This window comes from Accipiter gentilis, chromosome 8 (genome assembly GCF_929443795.1).
Source record: "Accipiter gentilis chromosome 8, bAccGen1.1, whole genome shotgun sequence".
In the NCBI taxonomy this organism is placed as follows: Eukaryota; Metazoa; Chordata; class Aves; order Accipitriformes; family Accipitridae; genus Astur; species Astur gentilis.
The window spans coordinates 34,423,300-34,438,562 of record NC_064887.1 but is presented as its reverse complement, the minus strand read 5'-3'; the positions used below and the strand labels follow the sequence as shown (position 1 = coordinate 34,438,562).

Sequence of the window (15,263 nt, the reverse complement as noted above, 5' to 3'; positions counted from 1 at the left end):
CTGGTTCTGTTCCTTGTACCAATATTTCATAATGCCGTACAATACTGAGCTCAAGGTAAGGACTCAGTTATTTGTTTGCAAGCTGCAAATACAAGCGAGATTAGAATTGCAGATAATGATCAACAGCAAAACATTGAAAAGTATCTCAGAAAAACCCTATTCCTAAATTCTTCTCTAGTTTTTGTTTCCCTACTTTTCTCAAGTGATAAAGGAACAAAAAACAAAAGAAAGGAAAAAGGTTGTCATGTAATTATGGTTTCACACAAACCTCAGCAAGAATGAAACTAAATACTCAATATACAGGAAACAGCAAAAGGAGAATCCTACTAAATAAAAATAGTAAAAAATACAGTTTAATCATTATGGTTTTATGAAGTCTGCATGCTCTATTAAAACCTCTTCATGAATCAAGAAGGAAAAGATTAAAGAAATTTAAAACGGTCAGTCTTCAAGATCTTAATCTGTAGTACAGATTCTTCCAGTTACATACCTGCATGCTCTGAAATGGATTCCAAAGATGCTCTGGATCGCTCTGATTCAGCCAGTGATTTCCAGTTTTTAGCTGTCTCAGGCCTAAATTTGAAAAATCAGATGGCATGAATCATGGTTACACCAGAGTGTATTGTTTTGGGTTTTTTAAATAGATAAAAATGGAAATACAAGCATCTATAATTATAATACCACACCAATGATAATAAACAGTTTGCTTTGTCAACATACTGTGACCTTAGAAAATAGGAATAGGAACAGAAAGGAGAGTTTGGCAAGTCCTGGAAAGTAATTTTTTAAAAGACTAATCAAACTTTAGCTTTTTTTGCAGCCAAAAAAAGAGACCACCCCCCTCCCCCCCCCCCCCTTTTTTTTTTTACTTGAATGCAATAAAATTGCACCATCTGCTGGAGAAAATGAAGCTCTTAAAAATACAGCAGGAAGTGCAGAACTCGGTTGAATTCTCACTCTACCTTTTAAAACCTAAGATATAAACCAGATTTAAGTTGCAAAGATGAATGGTTTGCCTCACACACTGCAGCAGGCATAATGAATGACCAAAATGGGAAAAAAATTCCTTCAGGTCTGTAATCCATACAGCCATTTGGCACAATTCTATGATTCTTGCTTAACTGAAAAATATTGTTCAGAAAGAACTTGGAAATAGAATCTGAAAAACTGGGCAGGACAAAAGTGAGATGCATACAATTACAGGACAGTCCATCTTATCTGTTTTGGGTCTGACGAGAGCAGCAGATAGGTCAACAGTATACTGCCACTGTCCAGTGCTTTGAAGAAGAGCAGTTACCAGCTTTCCTTGTACTCATGGTTTCTGCTAAAAAAGTATTCATCACACTTTCAGAATACTCTCAAAAAGAAGAAATCCCAGTTACCTGTGAAGCGGTGGTGCCTTGATCTTAGGTTTTTCAGCAGCAGCTGAGGGTGGAGTTTTAATCTGAGGTTTGGCTGTTGGTGATGCCTCCAGGTCTTGGCTCAGCTCTGCTTCAGTCTTCTTGATAAACTCATCATATGACTGCACACGGAAAAGTTATGGCTGTTAGTCTACTAAACCATAACTACAATTCAGCAATCAAAATCTATTAAATTAATAAAAGATACATTCGGTTTCTCTGTAAAACAATCTATTTAACTTCTTAAAGCTCTACAGTTGTGAATCCTAGAAATTTTAATACTTTACTTTCAACAACAAATTACATGAGTATCACTCTTTAATCCAAGCTAGGATACTAATGTGTACAAACATACATAAGCCCTCTGAAAGCTGCTAGTAACCCATTAAAGATATACATTTTAAAAACTAATGGCATTTTTGCCTCAAGGCCCTGGTTCATTATTGAAAACAGTTAAATAGCCAGAACACAGTCACACTTCTATCGCACTAATGTGTCTTTCACAGATGTTGATACAATATTCTGCCAGCAACATCCATATTATAATGATTTATCCAAGGCTAACAATCTTTTATTTTGCCCTTCTTCCTGCTGTTCCTAACCTCCAGCTGTTTGATCAAACTGGCTTCCTGGGCCTTCAGTCTCTCCTTTTGTCTCTTTTTCTGTTCCTTTTTCAGCTGGTAAACCACAGACTTTCTTTTCCGTAGTTCATCCTTCAGGGCCCTGATCCGTCCTTCAATGTCACTTTGATCAGATGTGGTTTCTGAAAAAGTTTAGTTTTAGTCTTTGTAAGCTTGCACCTCACAAAACAGTTCTATGCAAAGCAATAAACAGTCATTTAGTAAATACAAAACATGGTCCAAGCAAAATATCAAAGAATTTAATGTCAATACGTTAATCTTAACATAAGAGTCTTAAAGTGGGATCTCAGAATCACAACACTACGATATAACATATGAAAAAGTGTTGCATCTTATTTAATTTAGAAGAGAAAGGCTCTGATACACACAGTAACTTGTCACCAAACTTGTTCACATCAACCACCCAAGTTTATGCTGCTACCTTATTAACTGCTTATCATGTCAGCTGTTGCAAAAATTATTTTTTTTCCTGACATTTAAAAATATAACAAATCAAAGATGCATACCAAAAATATATATCTGAAATATTCGTTTACAATCACAATATACAGTTTCAAGCTACAGGGTACACTTCATTGATGAGAATTTAATTTGGAACAGTGGACTCCAAAAAAGTTTAGGTTTCTGGTCCATTTAGTTTTTCTGCCACCTAGACTAAATACATCTATGAAATGGAGAGCTGACCAGTCAATAGTTGGAAGGAAAGTCAGTTTGAACAATACAGAGATTTTCACTGTTGTCAGGCCTTAGGATGACAATTTATTTGGGGTGAATGAGGGTAGTGTTGAGCTTACATGTGGTGGACTACTCGATAATAGCTTATACAAAGCTACTTGGTATATCTTTGCTCCAAGTTCAATTTTACAGATTGTCCTATGATGCCATTACTGACTGTAGCTATTTTCCACCTGAACAATATTTTTCTTAATCATTATCCTGAGTAATTTTAGTAAGATCTCCTCCATTCCCCTCCATCCCCAGAAATCCCTGCAACCTGGTCTTCCAGTCCTTCTGATGATGTTCTACCTCTTTTCTGTTGGGACACTGTCCCCAGATACTTAGATACATTCTCTGCATGATAATCCCATTCTACCAGTAACTCTGCTACTTTCGTTATTCCTGCTCGAAAAATCTCTTAAGTCTCTCAGACTTCTCAGAGTTTATAGAGAGACTCAGTGTCTCATTTATTTATTCTTTTCCACCCACCTGATTATGTCCACTTGTTTCTTGTTTTAAATGTATACCAACATAGTTCAAAACAAGATCCTTGTCCCAGATTGGTCTACCACAATTAAGTATCAAAAACTCTTCAAAATATTTATCTGACATAGTCTTACTGGAGCTCCTCCCTGCAGCTGATGTCCCCCTTCCTCTTCTATAGCAGCAGCTGCAGCTCCCAAGAGAAGGATCTTGGCTGGTAGGCTTTTCTAATGCTCAGTATCACCTATAATGTTTTCCTGTACCAAAAGGCTTGGATGCTCATAAAACGCCAATCGCTTTACTGAACATCCTAGATAGTAAGTCATCAGTATTATTTGGTCAGCTAGCAGAACTGCTGGACACTTTGCTAATCAATCTCATTTCTCAAGACAGCAAACCACCATAATGATTTCATCATCAATAAGTCAGTAATACAGTCAAACTACTGTATTCTTTTTCCATTAACAACTGTTGTTAACCATTTAGAGAATTTAAAAAAACAACCAACCAAGCACAAAAAGAATGGAATCTCACTTGCTAATCAGGAGTACTTTATGATGCCACTGTAATTAACAACTCCTCCCGAATAGTAAGTGACCACTATGTAATTATAGCTTTTCTTGATCAACTCATAAGGGAAAGATCTTCATATGCTTTCATCTTTGATGATCTTGCCTACACATGCATGGGACTGACATAGCAATGAGTTCATTACTACTCAGCAGCTTGGAAGATTTGTCTCTCTTCAATGGAATTATTTATTGTGTAAACAGCACCATCCTGATTGGCTTCCCACCTCTTATACGTTTCTTCAGCATTTGAAATCAAAGATTGCAAATACTTTATTTTACAGAAATTTATTTTCATGATCACTGTTGCCTGCTCTGCTTTTCATAATGGCTTCCTTATGTGGTTGCTCAGTCAGAACTTGAAAATAACTTTATCAAGTTGCTGAATGCTTCATTGTGTTGCAAGCTGCTCTCCAGACAGAATCCCAATACAAATTACTCAGTGCAAATACATAGGAGTTATGTATTCATTTCTCTATCCAGCAGGAGAACAGCTGCCTCAAAATTACTGTGTTTCTATTGTACTTACATACATATTAACCAAAAAAACCCAACATAAAATATTGTTAAGCTTGCTACATCAAGCACCATAAAGACTGAATATGTACATACGCCAATAAGTTATCCATCTATCACAAACAACAGCCTATACATACAACAGAACCACCTAATTCTTCTTCCACTAAAGACTTACTTTAGGGAATTAAAAAAAAAAAGCAGAAAAATGCTCTCTCATTTGCTAATAAGTATTTCATGATGCTATATCAACAGCACTACAGAATGCATGACGGTTTAGAGACTAAAAGCACAGAAAGGTTCAAAACAGACTTCACAGCTTAACAGAGCTGATGATTGTGACCCACTGAATGGTGGCTCAGGAAGTCCTTCAATCCACATGACTAACAGACTACAAGAGCACAGCAGGGAAAGGACCGCGCTGTACCAGTTCTCTCCCTCGGAATTTACTGGTAGCCAGCTTGGATACTGGATAAAAGACCTGTGATAAAAGGTCCATACAGTAGATCTTAAGTTTTATAGCTCAAAATACAATCTTAGGCCCTGTTTTACTGCACACCGTTCAAACTCTCCTCCAAAAATAAAAACATACATCCTGAAGCATCCATTCAATCTGCACATGCCAGTGCAGGTCCAATGGGCTCACTCAGACTGCCATGACAACAGAGCTATACTGCTTCTGGAGCCAGGTTGTGTTCAGAGAGGATGATCATGTTTGTATCCTGCTGAAGCATATTCTGCTTTCTTATAACATGAGGGGTGGAGCAGTGTCACCTGTTAAAAGCACAGCTAACCTTGGTATTTTTAAATTTTAGGACCACCTTAACTATTGACTCTCATCTTCATAGCTGTTTGCAGGAACCTGTGTTGCTTTCTAGAAGAAGAGATAATATATAGACAGTCTTACATTAAATTGTTCTTAAGTTGAAGTGATCAAATTACATCATGGGAAAATACTCCCACAAAACTCCAAATCTTGGCAATTTCCAGGAAATTCTGTCTGCCTCCCCACATCTATGTCTGCATTTCAAGTTCACTTGTTAAAAGCAAGAGCTCTGAAAAAGCAATTTAAACCCAAGCACATATTACACTTACCTGACTGTGTCATAGATAAAGATTCATCAGACCAGTTGTGAGGTATCTGATGAGACTTCACAGGTGAACGTAGCTGTCCTCCAGTTCTATGGCTGCCTTTGCTGGAATCTTGCTTTGATACAGATATACTGCTTTTGGGAGGAGACTATGGGAGAAGAAAAGGACAAGTAATTGCTTGCAAAACTCAGCTTGAAAGTAGGAGATCACTGTCATCAGGAGCTAGTTACAAGGAAAGAACGGCATGACTAGAGAACATCTCATAAGCACTGGTACCTATCCAGCTATCTTAAAAAGAACTTAATCTTAGTTTGCTAGACAATAAAATAAAAATACCAAGAGCAGCAATAACTGACAGCTTGCTTTGAGCTTAGATTTCAGTAAAGCTGCTTAGACTACTCTATTACTACCTAAGTGAACTGATATGGTTCTGACTCACAGGTGTTCAATACAGTTTATGTAATCTTATTTGAAACAACCACAGCAATAGGAGCTCCTAAAAATATACTGGTGGAACTGAAACGACCATTTCATGTAAGGGGTGCATTCTAGATCAGATGCCATTCTAGATCAGTGAAATGACAGAGGACTATTTCTCTGTAGCGAGGCAAAAAATTCTAAGAGCAAATATTCTTCCAAAATGCTCTTACTGCTGCAACATTATATCACAAACCTTTCACATACCTGGAACATAACTTCTAGCACATATTAGACATTTAACCTCACCATCTTCTCAGCAAACTTTTTCCAAGAAAGTATTTGTAACAAGTCTACATGAACAGTTCCTTTACCCCACAGACACTGCATTTTCTGTCCCACTGAGCACAGAGCAAAGTTATCAGGATGAAACTTATCAAAATTATCAACCAAGTAGAAATAACAGTTGGAATAGAACACTAAGGCAGAATTAGCTAGCAAGCAGACATAATCTGAAACCCAAAGGATTGTGCATGACATTACAACTCTGCTTCTTTATCCTATAGCTATACTTTGGGATACATTACTTGCAAGCAAAGCAAAGCGGAAAACAGAGCATAGTTTCCATGGCCTCAAAGAATTTATACAATGGTAACAAGCTAGCCTACAGCTAATTCACACTGGTAAACTGGGTCAATGTTCCACCATTTAATACTGCATACCTATGTGACGTACGCAAAACATTTTGCAAGACTACCCACTAGTTTAAAAATACCTAAACTCTGTGCTGAAGCAATTTTTCCTCAAGACTTCAAAGAACATATCTGATCACAATGTTTACTAACAGTAATGTAAAATGGTATTGCAAACACAGGATAGTTTAATCTCTGCTTTGACAACTGGGACAGCTATACTTACTAATTCTCTGATATCCTTTTACAGTGTAAAAATATATATAGCATAAAAAGCTCACTCACAAGCTTGCCAGGTGAGGTAGAGGACTTGAACTCTTCAGAATAAACCATTTCTTCATTAGTTGTACTCTGATCTGGGCTTTCTGGCTGTCCATGGCCCATAGTCTCTGATGGGACAGATTCAGCAGCTGGACTGCCAAGATCTTCTGGGATAGAGCTTTCACTGTTCAGATGAGAGCAAGAAGGCACTGGAGACTCTTCTTCACTAGCCGTTTCTGAGATCAAATAATGAGAGAAAAAAACAAATCACCTAAGAACTTGCGCTAACTTATATGCCTTCAGAGATACTGCTGCCTGCATATAAAGTAGTAACTGCTACCAATACATGTCAAATTAGTGTTATTTCACTCACCTAGACACTGAGGGTGGAATATTAAGCAAGAACAAGCATGTTTAACAGAGAACTATGATTTAAGACTGTCAAACATTCTTAGTGACTGCTGAATGTCTACAACAAAGGGGTTTTCAGGATATTCTAACATTTTCCAGACAACACACTCTGAAAAGATTATTAGGGAAACCTGTCCTTCCAGTTGACCATACACCAGCAAGAGTCTCTATTAGTCTGAAGAAGTCATGGAAGAGCATATAATTGGCAAGCCAGATCTTGAATTTAGAATTGATTGCTTCCTCTACAGTAGTTGCAGAAAACATTTTAATGTTATGATTTCATCATGAGTCTCTCAACTGGCAACAAGTAAAATAATAAGTTGGGTTTTCAATATTCCTGTTTACTAAATTCCACAGGAGTCACAGCATTACTGAAGCAGCCATGGAGAACTATTCAATATTTGAGCAAAGGCTGGGGAGAGGAACTTAGGAAGCAGGGCCGTGCTCCAATGCTTACTGTTAGATACAATTAATAGAAAGGAACTGTATTTTCTCAACTGTTGATGAGAATTCAACATTCATGCAGAATTTTTGTTCATTGGGACTGACTCATACGCATATCATCTTTAAAATGTCTTACAATGCCTAAAATCCACATGACTGTTTTCAGTAACAAGTGTAATAGGGCATAATTCTGAATTCCCTTTGCACGCTCAAAGGACATGCTGCCTGCTTTCAGCAAAGTGGGAAAAAAAGGAAAATTGATTATTTCTAGAACAATCTCTGAAGTTTCATTATTTACTTCCACTGCAATCCAGTTCTCTGTGCTTCATGCTGAAAGTATGGTCCACTTAAGACAGAACAGCAAAGCTGTAGCTCCCAACATCTAGGAACTTATTTTTCCTGACAATAGCATCATTTATACTAATTACATCCTAGCACACTTTAGCACAGTTGCAGATTTCAAACAGTTATACTGCATTAACAACAGAGGGAAGGAAAATATGCTTTCAATTTTTTTGAAGACACAGACAAGGGGAAAGCAGCCCCTGATAAGAGCCATCCTCACCCACAGTAATAAGGCTAACAGGATACACACTCAAACAGCACTACAGGGGAAAATGGTTTTAATGGAGTGAGTTCAGAAGACGATCAGCAAAAGATCATGCAGTAATTTTGTTTTGAAAGACCGAAATATAGTTTAAATTGTATGTAGAAATGTCTGATGGGCCTATGCTGCACTGTTCATTTGAGAAGACACACAGCAAAGGAGGAATACACATTTAACTAAGGTGTAAAACAGGGCTAAAAGAGCAAGGCAACAGAAGGCAGTAATGAGTGCAGAAATCGAGATTCCAAGAGCATCCAGAGAAGAACCACCACCACCAAAACATCAAAAAAGGAAGAAAGTGCAAACCTAAGCAATAGTGTCAAACTATGCTTTACTCTTGCCATTTGCATCACTTCCCCCCTCTTCCTATTACCTTTGGGCTCAGTTCTCTGATCCCCCAGGTCTTTCTTGGCTATTTTGGTTTTGAGCAGCTCTTTGTCCCAGGCAGCTAGAGCCTGCTTTTCTATCCGCCTTATTTCTGCTTCCTCTGCATCCAGGCGGCGTTTCCACTCCAACAATTCTTCAGCATGTTGTCGACGCTGCATCAGCTTCTGTTCCCGCTTAGTTAGGAACCTGACAGACAGAGCAGAAGACAATGGGAAAACAGCCAACCACACTCAAAGGTCCCAATACCCAGATGCTCTATTGCCAAAACTCCCAGAATTATAGCTGTTCAAATCGTTTTCTAGGATAATATCCACTCTAACTACTATGTCCTAGACTTCTGATGTGCTGCTGAAAAAACCCACAAGTAGATGAGAGGTTTTTTTCTTTGCAGTAAGTAAAGTCTACAACATACTGTAAACATGCTGCTTACATTTTAAAGATCTTTAAAATCATTAAAAGTGCTACTGTCTATTCACTAAAATGAACAGGATAAATTCCCAATTTCAGGACATGAAAAGCACCTGTGGTATTAAACTGGAACCCTCAAGAAAGCAGTGACTGTTTGAAAAATGAACCTTTCTTTTTGCTAATCCCAATGACAGAAAAATTGTAACTCCAGTTGCCCCACTGTTCTTTCCAAACACATAATTATAAGAGAAGGTGATTCTGTATTAATAGTTCTCCTGAATTACTGGAGCTTTTATCCTTCTTCCTTTAAGCATCATCTCTATGGATTGCCACACTTGGAATGTTAATTGTGAGCTGACAGCATCAAGAGAATAAGGATGCAGGACTGTTTTTTCCCAGCTACTAACATGTATTGCTGCTAGTTTAAGAACAGATAAAAAGTAAAGCTCATGCTGAAAATCAGCAGTATTTTTCTCTCTGACAAATATTTCTTAGGTGATCCATGAAACCTCAGAAATGAGGAAATTCTTATAGAACTTTGTAGGTATGAATAGGTTTGTGTGCATATACTAGTTCTCTTTACCAGCTCTTGAACAACAGCATCTCTGGTCTTATTTCTAAACGCTGAAGTAACAAAGACCATAGCATCTAACCTTTAAGACTGTAAATGGAAGCAAGTTCAATATCAATCACACCCCCCCCCCTCCTCTGACATGCCAAGTCTAGAGAAGAGAGTCTATCAATCCATTCACCTCCTACACTGAAATTTTTAAGATGTCATAGAAATCGCTCTGTAGAAAATACATGGTTTGTCAGCTAAAGTGAGACTTTGTCATTGGTACAGAAGGTGTGGTGCCTAAAAAGGCAGTCTTCAAAGACTTGTGATATTTTGCTTTGCAAATGCCTTTATAATTTGTAATTTTCAAGCCATCCCAAACACTTAGCATCAAAGTTTTTAAGCTGCAATAAGATAATAATTTCATCTGCGCTTCTTAATCTCTTATGTTTCAAAAACCCCTTTTATTTACAGAGACTGGAATGACTGACTGGCTAATCTGCAGGTCTCGCCTACTAAGGTACATTTCTTGTTTGCTCACTTAGCATTCATTCTGTTCCCTGGAAAAGTGAGCTGGCAGCTGATCAGAAAGTTTAAGATTCAGGTAAGTCCTTCTCTAAGACAGATTCAGATAAGGTGGACAAGTTATGATGTGAAGATAGAAGTTTCAGAAGCCAGTAAGACATGCCTACAATCTTCTTTCCTACAGTCAGAACAAGAACAGGTGAAAAATAGAAGCACCTCAGAGTCTCTGGAACACCTGCCACCTTCAAGCTGACACATTCCATGATTTTGTGCATTACTTTTTCACTTTCTATAGAAAAACATCAAATATCATCTACTCTTAGGCAAAACTGACAGATCAGTATTGCTAAGAAACTAGACTACCAACAGTAATTTCATTACAAACATGACATGGTCAGTCACGTTTATGTTGTGTCTTTCACCAGCACTATCAGATTTACCAACTCTTACTTTCACATATGCATCAGGTCCAATTAGTCTAGCAGATTACGTATTTGGAACTCATTATGGAGGTCATTATTACAATGATAATTACAACTTTTTCTTCTTCCTTCATGCACTGTTTGATTTCAACAGAATGTATGGATCTTCAGAGTTTACTGGATCTTGAGGGAGGCAAGTCCAGTTGAAATAAAACGCAAGAGAAAGGCTGAAATAAATGGATTCAAAACAACAGGACTCCTTAAAAGCAGATGTCAAATGAATTAACCCAGAAGACCACAACAGGAGGAGAATTAACTAAATGACCATGAAACTATCACCACACAAAGACTACTTAATAAGAAAGATAAGTCAAAAGAAGTGATGGGAGACAAAGAGGGTTCCAACAGTCAACCTATAGGAAGAGGAGGATTAAAGCAGCATGGCTAAAGATGCGGACCCTTTTATAACCCTGGGGTTTAAAAGGTCAGGGCCAGAAGGTAGCACACACACTGCCTTAATAGTTACTACTGTCTAGAGGGTTCCAGTTGCAACACCAAGGGTACACATTTATTCTCAAAAGCAGGGGGACCTTCACAGGAAAAAAATGCAAAACCACATCTGGCATCTGTGAAGCTGGAAATCTGGGGGAGCAAAGAGGAAGCAGCAGCACTCAGATTACACCAGCATGATTTCAAAGTCTAATTATTTCTCTGGTGCTAACATCACACATTTTATCCATGCGTTCCACATATTAACCTGGAAGCATTATCTTTCTGCTCTAACCTGTACTTGTACGTTTATATCCAAGGTATACTGACTTTAAGTCCAAACTAGATAGTTTCAGCAGCTATTCTGAAGTAGTGATCAGACAGTGGGAGCAAAGTGAACTGTCTGTCTGCCACTCAGAACACAGTAGGAATACGAGATTAGAAACATAGAATGGTTTGGGTTGGAAGGAACCTTAAAGATCACCTAGACCAACCTCCCTACCATGGGCTGGGACACCTTTTACTAGATCAGGTTGTTCAAAGCCCCATCCAGCCTGACCTTGAACACTTTCGGCGATGGGGCATCCACAACTTGTCTGGGCAACCAGTTCCAGTGCCTGACCACCCTCATCGTAAAAAATTTCTTCTCTATATTTAATCTAGATCTACCATCTCTTAGTCTAAAATTGTTACCCCTTGTCCTATCGCTACAGGCCCTGGTAAAAAGTCTCCCTCCATTTTTCTCATAAGCCCACTTTATATATTGAAAAGCCACAATAAAGCATCCCCAGAGCCTTCTCTTCTCCAGACTGAACAACCCCAATTCTCTCAAGCCTTTCTTCGTAGGAAAGGTGTTCCATTCCTCTGATCATTTTTGTGGCCCTCCTCTGGACCTGCTTCAACAGGTCCATGTCTTTCTTGTACTTCGGACCCCAGAACTGGATGCAATACTCCAGGTGGGAGTCTCGTGAGAGCAGAGTAAAGGGGGAGCATCACCTCCCACGACCTGCTGGCTACGCTTCTTTTTATGCAGCCCAAGATACAGTTGGCTTTCTGGGCTGCGAGCGCACATTGCCAGCTCATACCCAATTTTTTTCTCCACCAGCATCCCCAAGTCCTTCTCTGCAGGGCTGCTCTCAATCCATTCATCCCTCAGTCTATATTGATACTGGGGATTGCCCTGACCCAGGTGCAGGACCTTGTGCTTGGCCTTGTTAACCTTCATGAGGTTCACACTGAACCACTCCTCATGCCTGTCAAGGTCTCTCTGGATGGCGTCCTTTCCCTCTAGTGAATCAACTGCACCACTCAGCTTCATGTTGTCTGCAAACTTGCTGAGGGTGCACCCAATCCCACTGTCTATGTCATTAATAAAGATCCGGAAACAGTGAAGGAAGTGTCAAAAACGTTCGCTGATGAAGAACGTCTTGACTTTCTGGGACTGAACAGAGCATGCTCTATCAAAGAGTCTATCACTTGAGAAAGATACAGTTACCTGACCAATTGGTTGTAGATATACAGCTGGAATTTGGGGTGGAGGTTGGGAAAACAGACACTGAGAGAGGCCCAGTGGTGAGACGTAAAGACAGAGAAGAAGTAGTGAACAGGAGAGCAGTGTCTACAAAATAAGGAGGAAGAGTTTAAAACTAAGATAGCAAAAAAGGCAGAAAGAACGAGAAAAGGATAGCATCTAGCAAAGAACTTTAAAATTAATTGCATTTAACATTGTATAGTTATTATCCAATATCTGAAGTAGAAAAACTATACACTGTTATGCAGAAGGTAATAGAACACATACACTTATAACACTTTGGTTTTTGTTAATTAAAGGCAAGCTACTTTAACACTGCTATATTTTTCTTTAAATTTTGGAAGGAGTTTTATTACTTTGATGCAGACTTCCACATGCACCGGTTAAAACATCTCAACCTGATCTTTTTGCAACTCCTGCTATTCTAACTGTCAATGGAGTATATCATTAGCATTAAATAGCATGCTGGCTTTGTGATATGAACAACTTGCTAGTCTGAAACTTTAAACACATTTTCATTCACCTGGTGAAACCTCAGTAAAATTATTTCTCCAAAGGTAAGCACCAGTGAAAGGGCAAAAATAAAAGAGATTAAATAATGTATTTCTAAAACATCAGCAATTCCAGGAAAACTCTGAGATATACCTGTAATTCAACTTTTAGCTGCTATTTTGGTTTTTTTTGCAACAAAGTGCAGACTTGGTCTCAGAATACCCATTGTATTGCCTCTTTCATTTGAAGTACTAACTGCAGAAAGATAATGCCTATTTAAAAAAAAAAATCTACATAAACTTATAGCTGTGCTTAAAATGGTATTTCCTAATGAATTACCATTTTAAGCTAATACCCAATGAATTATCATATTTATAGAAAAATACTATGCTACAATGCAAGCTAAGTAGCATATTAAGGAAAAGCAAAAGAAAATGAGCATTTAATCAGTTCTTCTGTTGCACAGATTATCATTAAAGTTGCATATGCAAGGAAAGCGAGGGGAAAGTGGTTAATTCTCTTTGACAGAGCATGCTCCTGTTCACATGCAGGCTACACAGACTCATCAATTAAAAATTAAAACAGAACTATTCTTTCATTCCCTTTTAGCAGAAGAGAAATATTAAAGCTGCCTCATAAGTAGGGAAGCCAAAGGATTTCTGCCTTGCTATGGAGTTCAGCAAATCCAGCATAGCAGGCTTTCCCAAGTCCTTCCTCTAGCTCCTTTGTACTTTACTCATCATTCAGTTTCTTTCCTTTTGCCATATCTCACAACCTGATTGATTGCCTTCAAATGGCAGCTTCCTATCATTACAACCAAGTGTCTTACTCCATTAATATTATTCTTATGCGTTTTACAAATAAAGACATTAAAAAAAAGATACCAAGTCAGCACTGTTTTTCAATCAATAAGCACTGTCACTATCAGAATACCTGCAAAAGGTATACAATTAGGAAGATGGAGTTCTAAAGAATCATTTATGTTTACACAAAATACTTCCTTTGAATATATATAGCAACGCAAGATAAAACCGTAAAACCAAAAATACACAACCACACACAGTACATCCCACACCATTTCCACTTGTTCCTCCTAAAAGCAGTTGTTCCAGCTCAAATCCCACTATCCACCTTTTGAAAAGTATTCTCCAGGTAAGCAATATTTTGGACTGACAATTAAAATATCTTTAAAGGTAGAACATACTTCTTTACTACTACTATCCCTTGTAATAGTAAGAACAATTATTTATTAATATGTAATTCTTCTGTAATCATAAGCGTTGCTTAGAAATGAAGTCACTTTGAAAAAATAAGATTTCAAAAACAATACTGACAAAAAACACTACTTGGTAAAAAAAGCATAGGAAGTTTTGAATTTAAAAGCGTGTTTGCCATCTCTTATAGTATCAATACAATCTCAAAATTCATAAGCTGTAACTTGGTTTTGTAACACTGTATCACCATTTGAAATTCTGTATGCTGAATCTTGGGTGAAAAAAATAAGATAAAGACCTTCTTTTTAACAAACAAAAAAAAAAGGACCAGAAGAAAAATCTTGTTTTCTTGAAACCCTAGAAGTCAACACAGCCTATAGAGCATGTCCTTTTCAAGTGTCCATCTTAAGCCATTTACCAATCTCAAAACATACTTCGAGGAAGAGCTTGCTGCTATAACAATGGAGTGGTTTTCACATGACTTGGAATGCCAAGAGTTTCATTTTGGAAATATGACACTTCAGAAACTTGAAATCATTTGTGATTTTGGCTGTTCAGTTTACCAAATCCTACCAGAAGACTCTGAATAAAACAGCAATCGTTTCAGGCTAGAACATGAAGAACATGTTTTTTGTTTTTTCCTACTTACACCAAATCCTCACTTACTACTTCGGGTTTCAATCTTCATCATATACAAATACATGGAAGTGTGGGAATTGTGCTTCTCAAATGATTACAAGCAAATCGGGTGCTAAGGAGTCACAGACAGCTTGCCTTTACAAATGGCAGTGCTTGCTTTTTGATATTTTATCCACCTGTGTTAGGAGTCTCAAGATAAAAAAACATTACAAAGATCACCCATATGGACTAAAATATAGTGACCTACCTTGGTTATAAGTTAAAAAAAAATTGTTTAAGCAAAGACTACTTCTTGAGGTAACTGGCAGAGGCCAGACTTTTAATGAATTAGCCTCAAATAAGAGTCTAAG

General features: G+C 37.8%; 1 protein-coding gene across 10 annotated transcripts in view; it reads right to left on the bottom strand.

Moving 5' to 3' along the window:
* CEP350 (centrosomal protein 350) overlaps positions 1-15,263 on the bottom strand; it is a 79,290-nt gene that overhangs the window by 16,171 nt on the left and 47,856 nt on the right. For 8 of the 10 annotated variants that reach the window (XM_049807552.1, XM_049807559.1, XM_049807551.1 and 5 more), the window contains 7 exons: positions 12,533-12,655; positions 8,624-8,823; positions 6,813-7,024; positions 5,422-5,566; positions 2,003-2,163; positions 1,383-1,522; positions 491-573 (listed from right to left, as the gene is read on the bottom strand). In XM_049807552.1, coding sequence (XP_049663509.1) covers positions 491-573; positions 1,383-1,522; positions 2,003-2,163; positions 5,422-5,566; positions 6,813-7,024; positions 8,624-8,823; positions 12,533-12,655 — 1,064 coding nt within the window. The remainder of the gene's footprint in view (positions 1-490; positions 574-1,382; positions 1,523-2,002; positions 2,164-5,421; positions 5,567-6,812; positions 7,025-8,623; positions 8,824-12,532; positions 12,656-15,263) is intronic. The other 2 variants (XM_049807560.1, XM_049807561.1) reach the window with 1 other exon arrangement.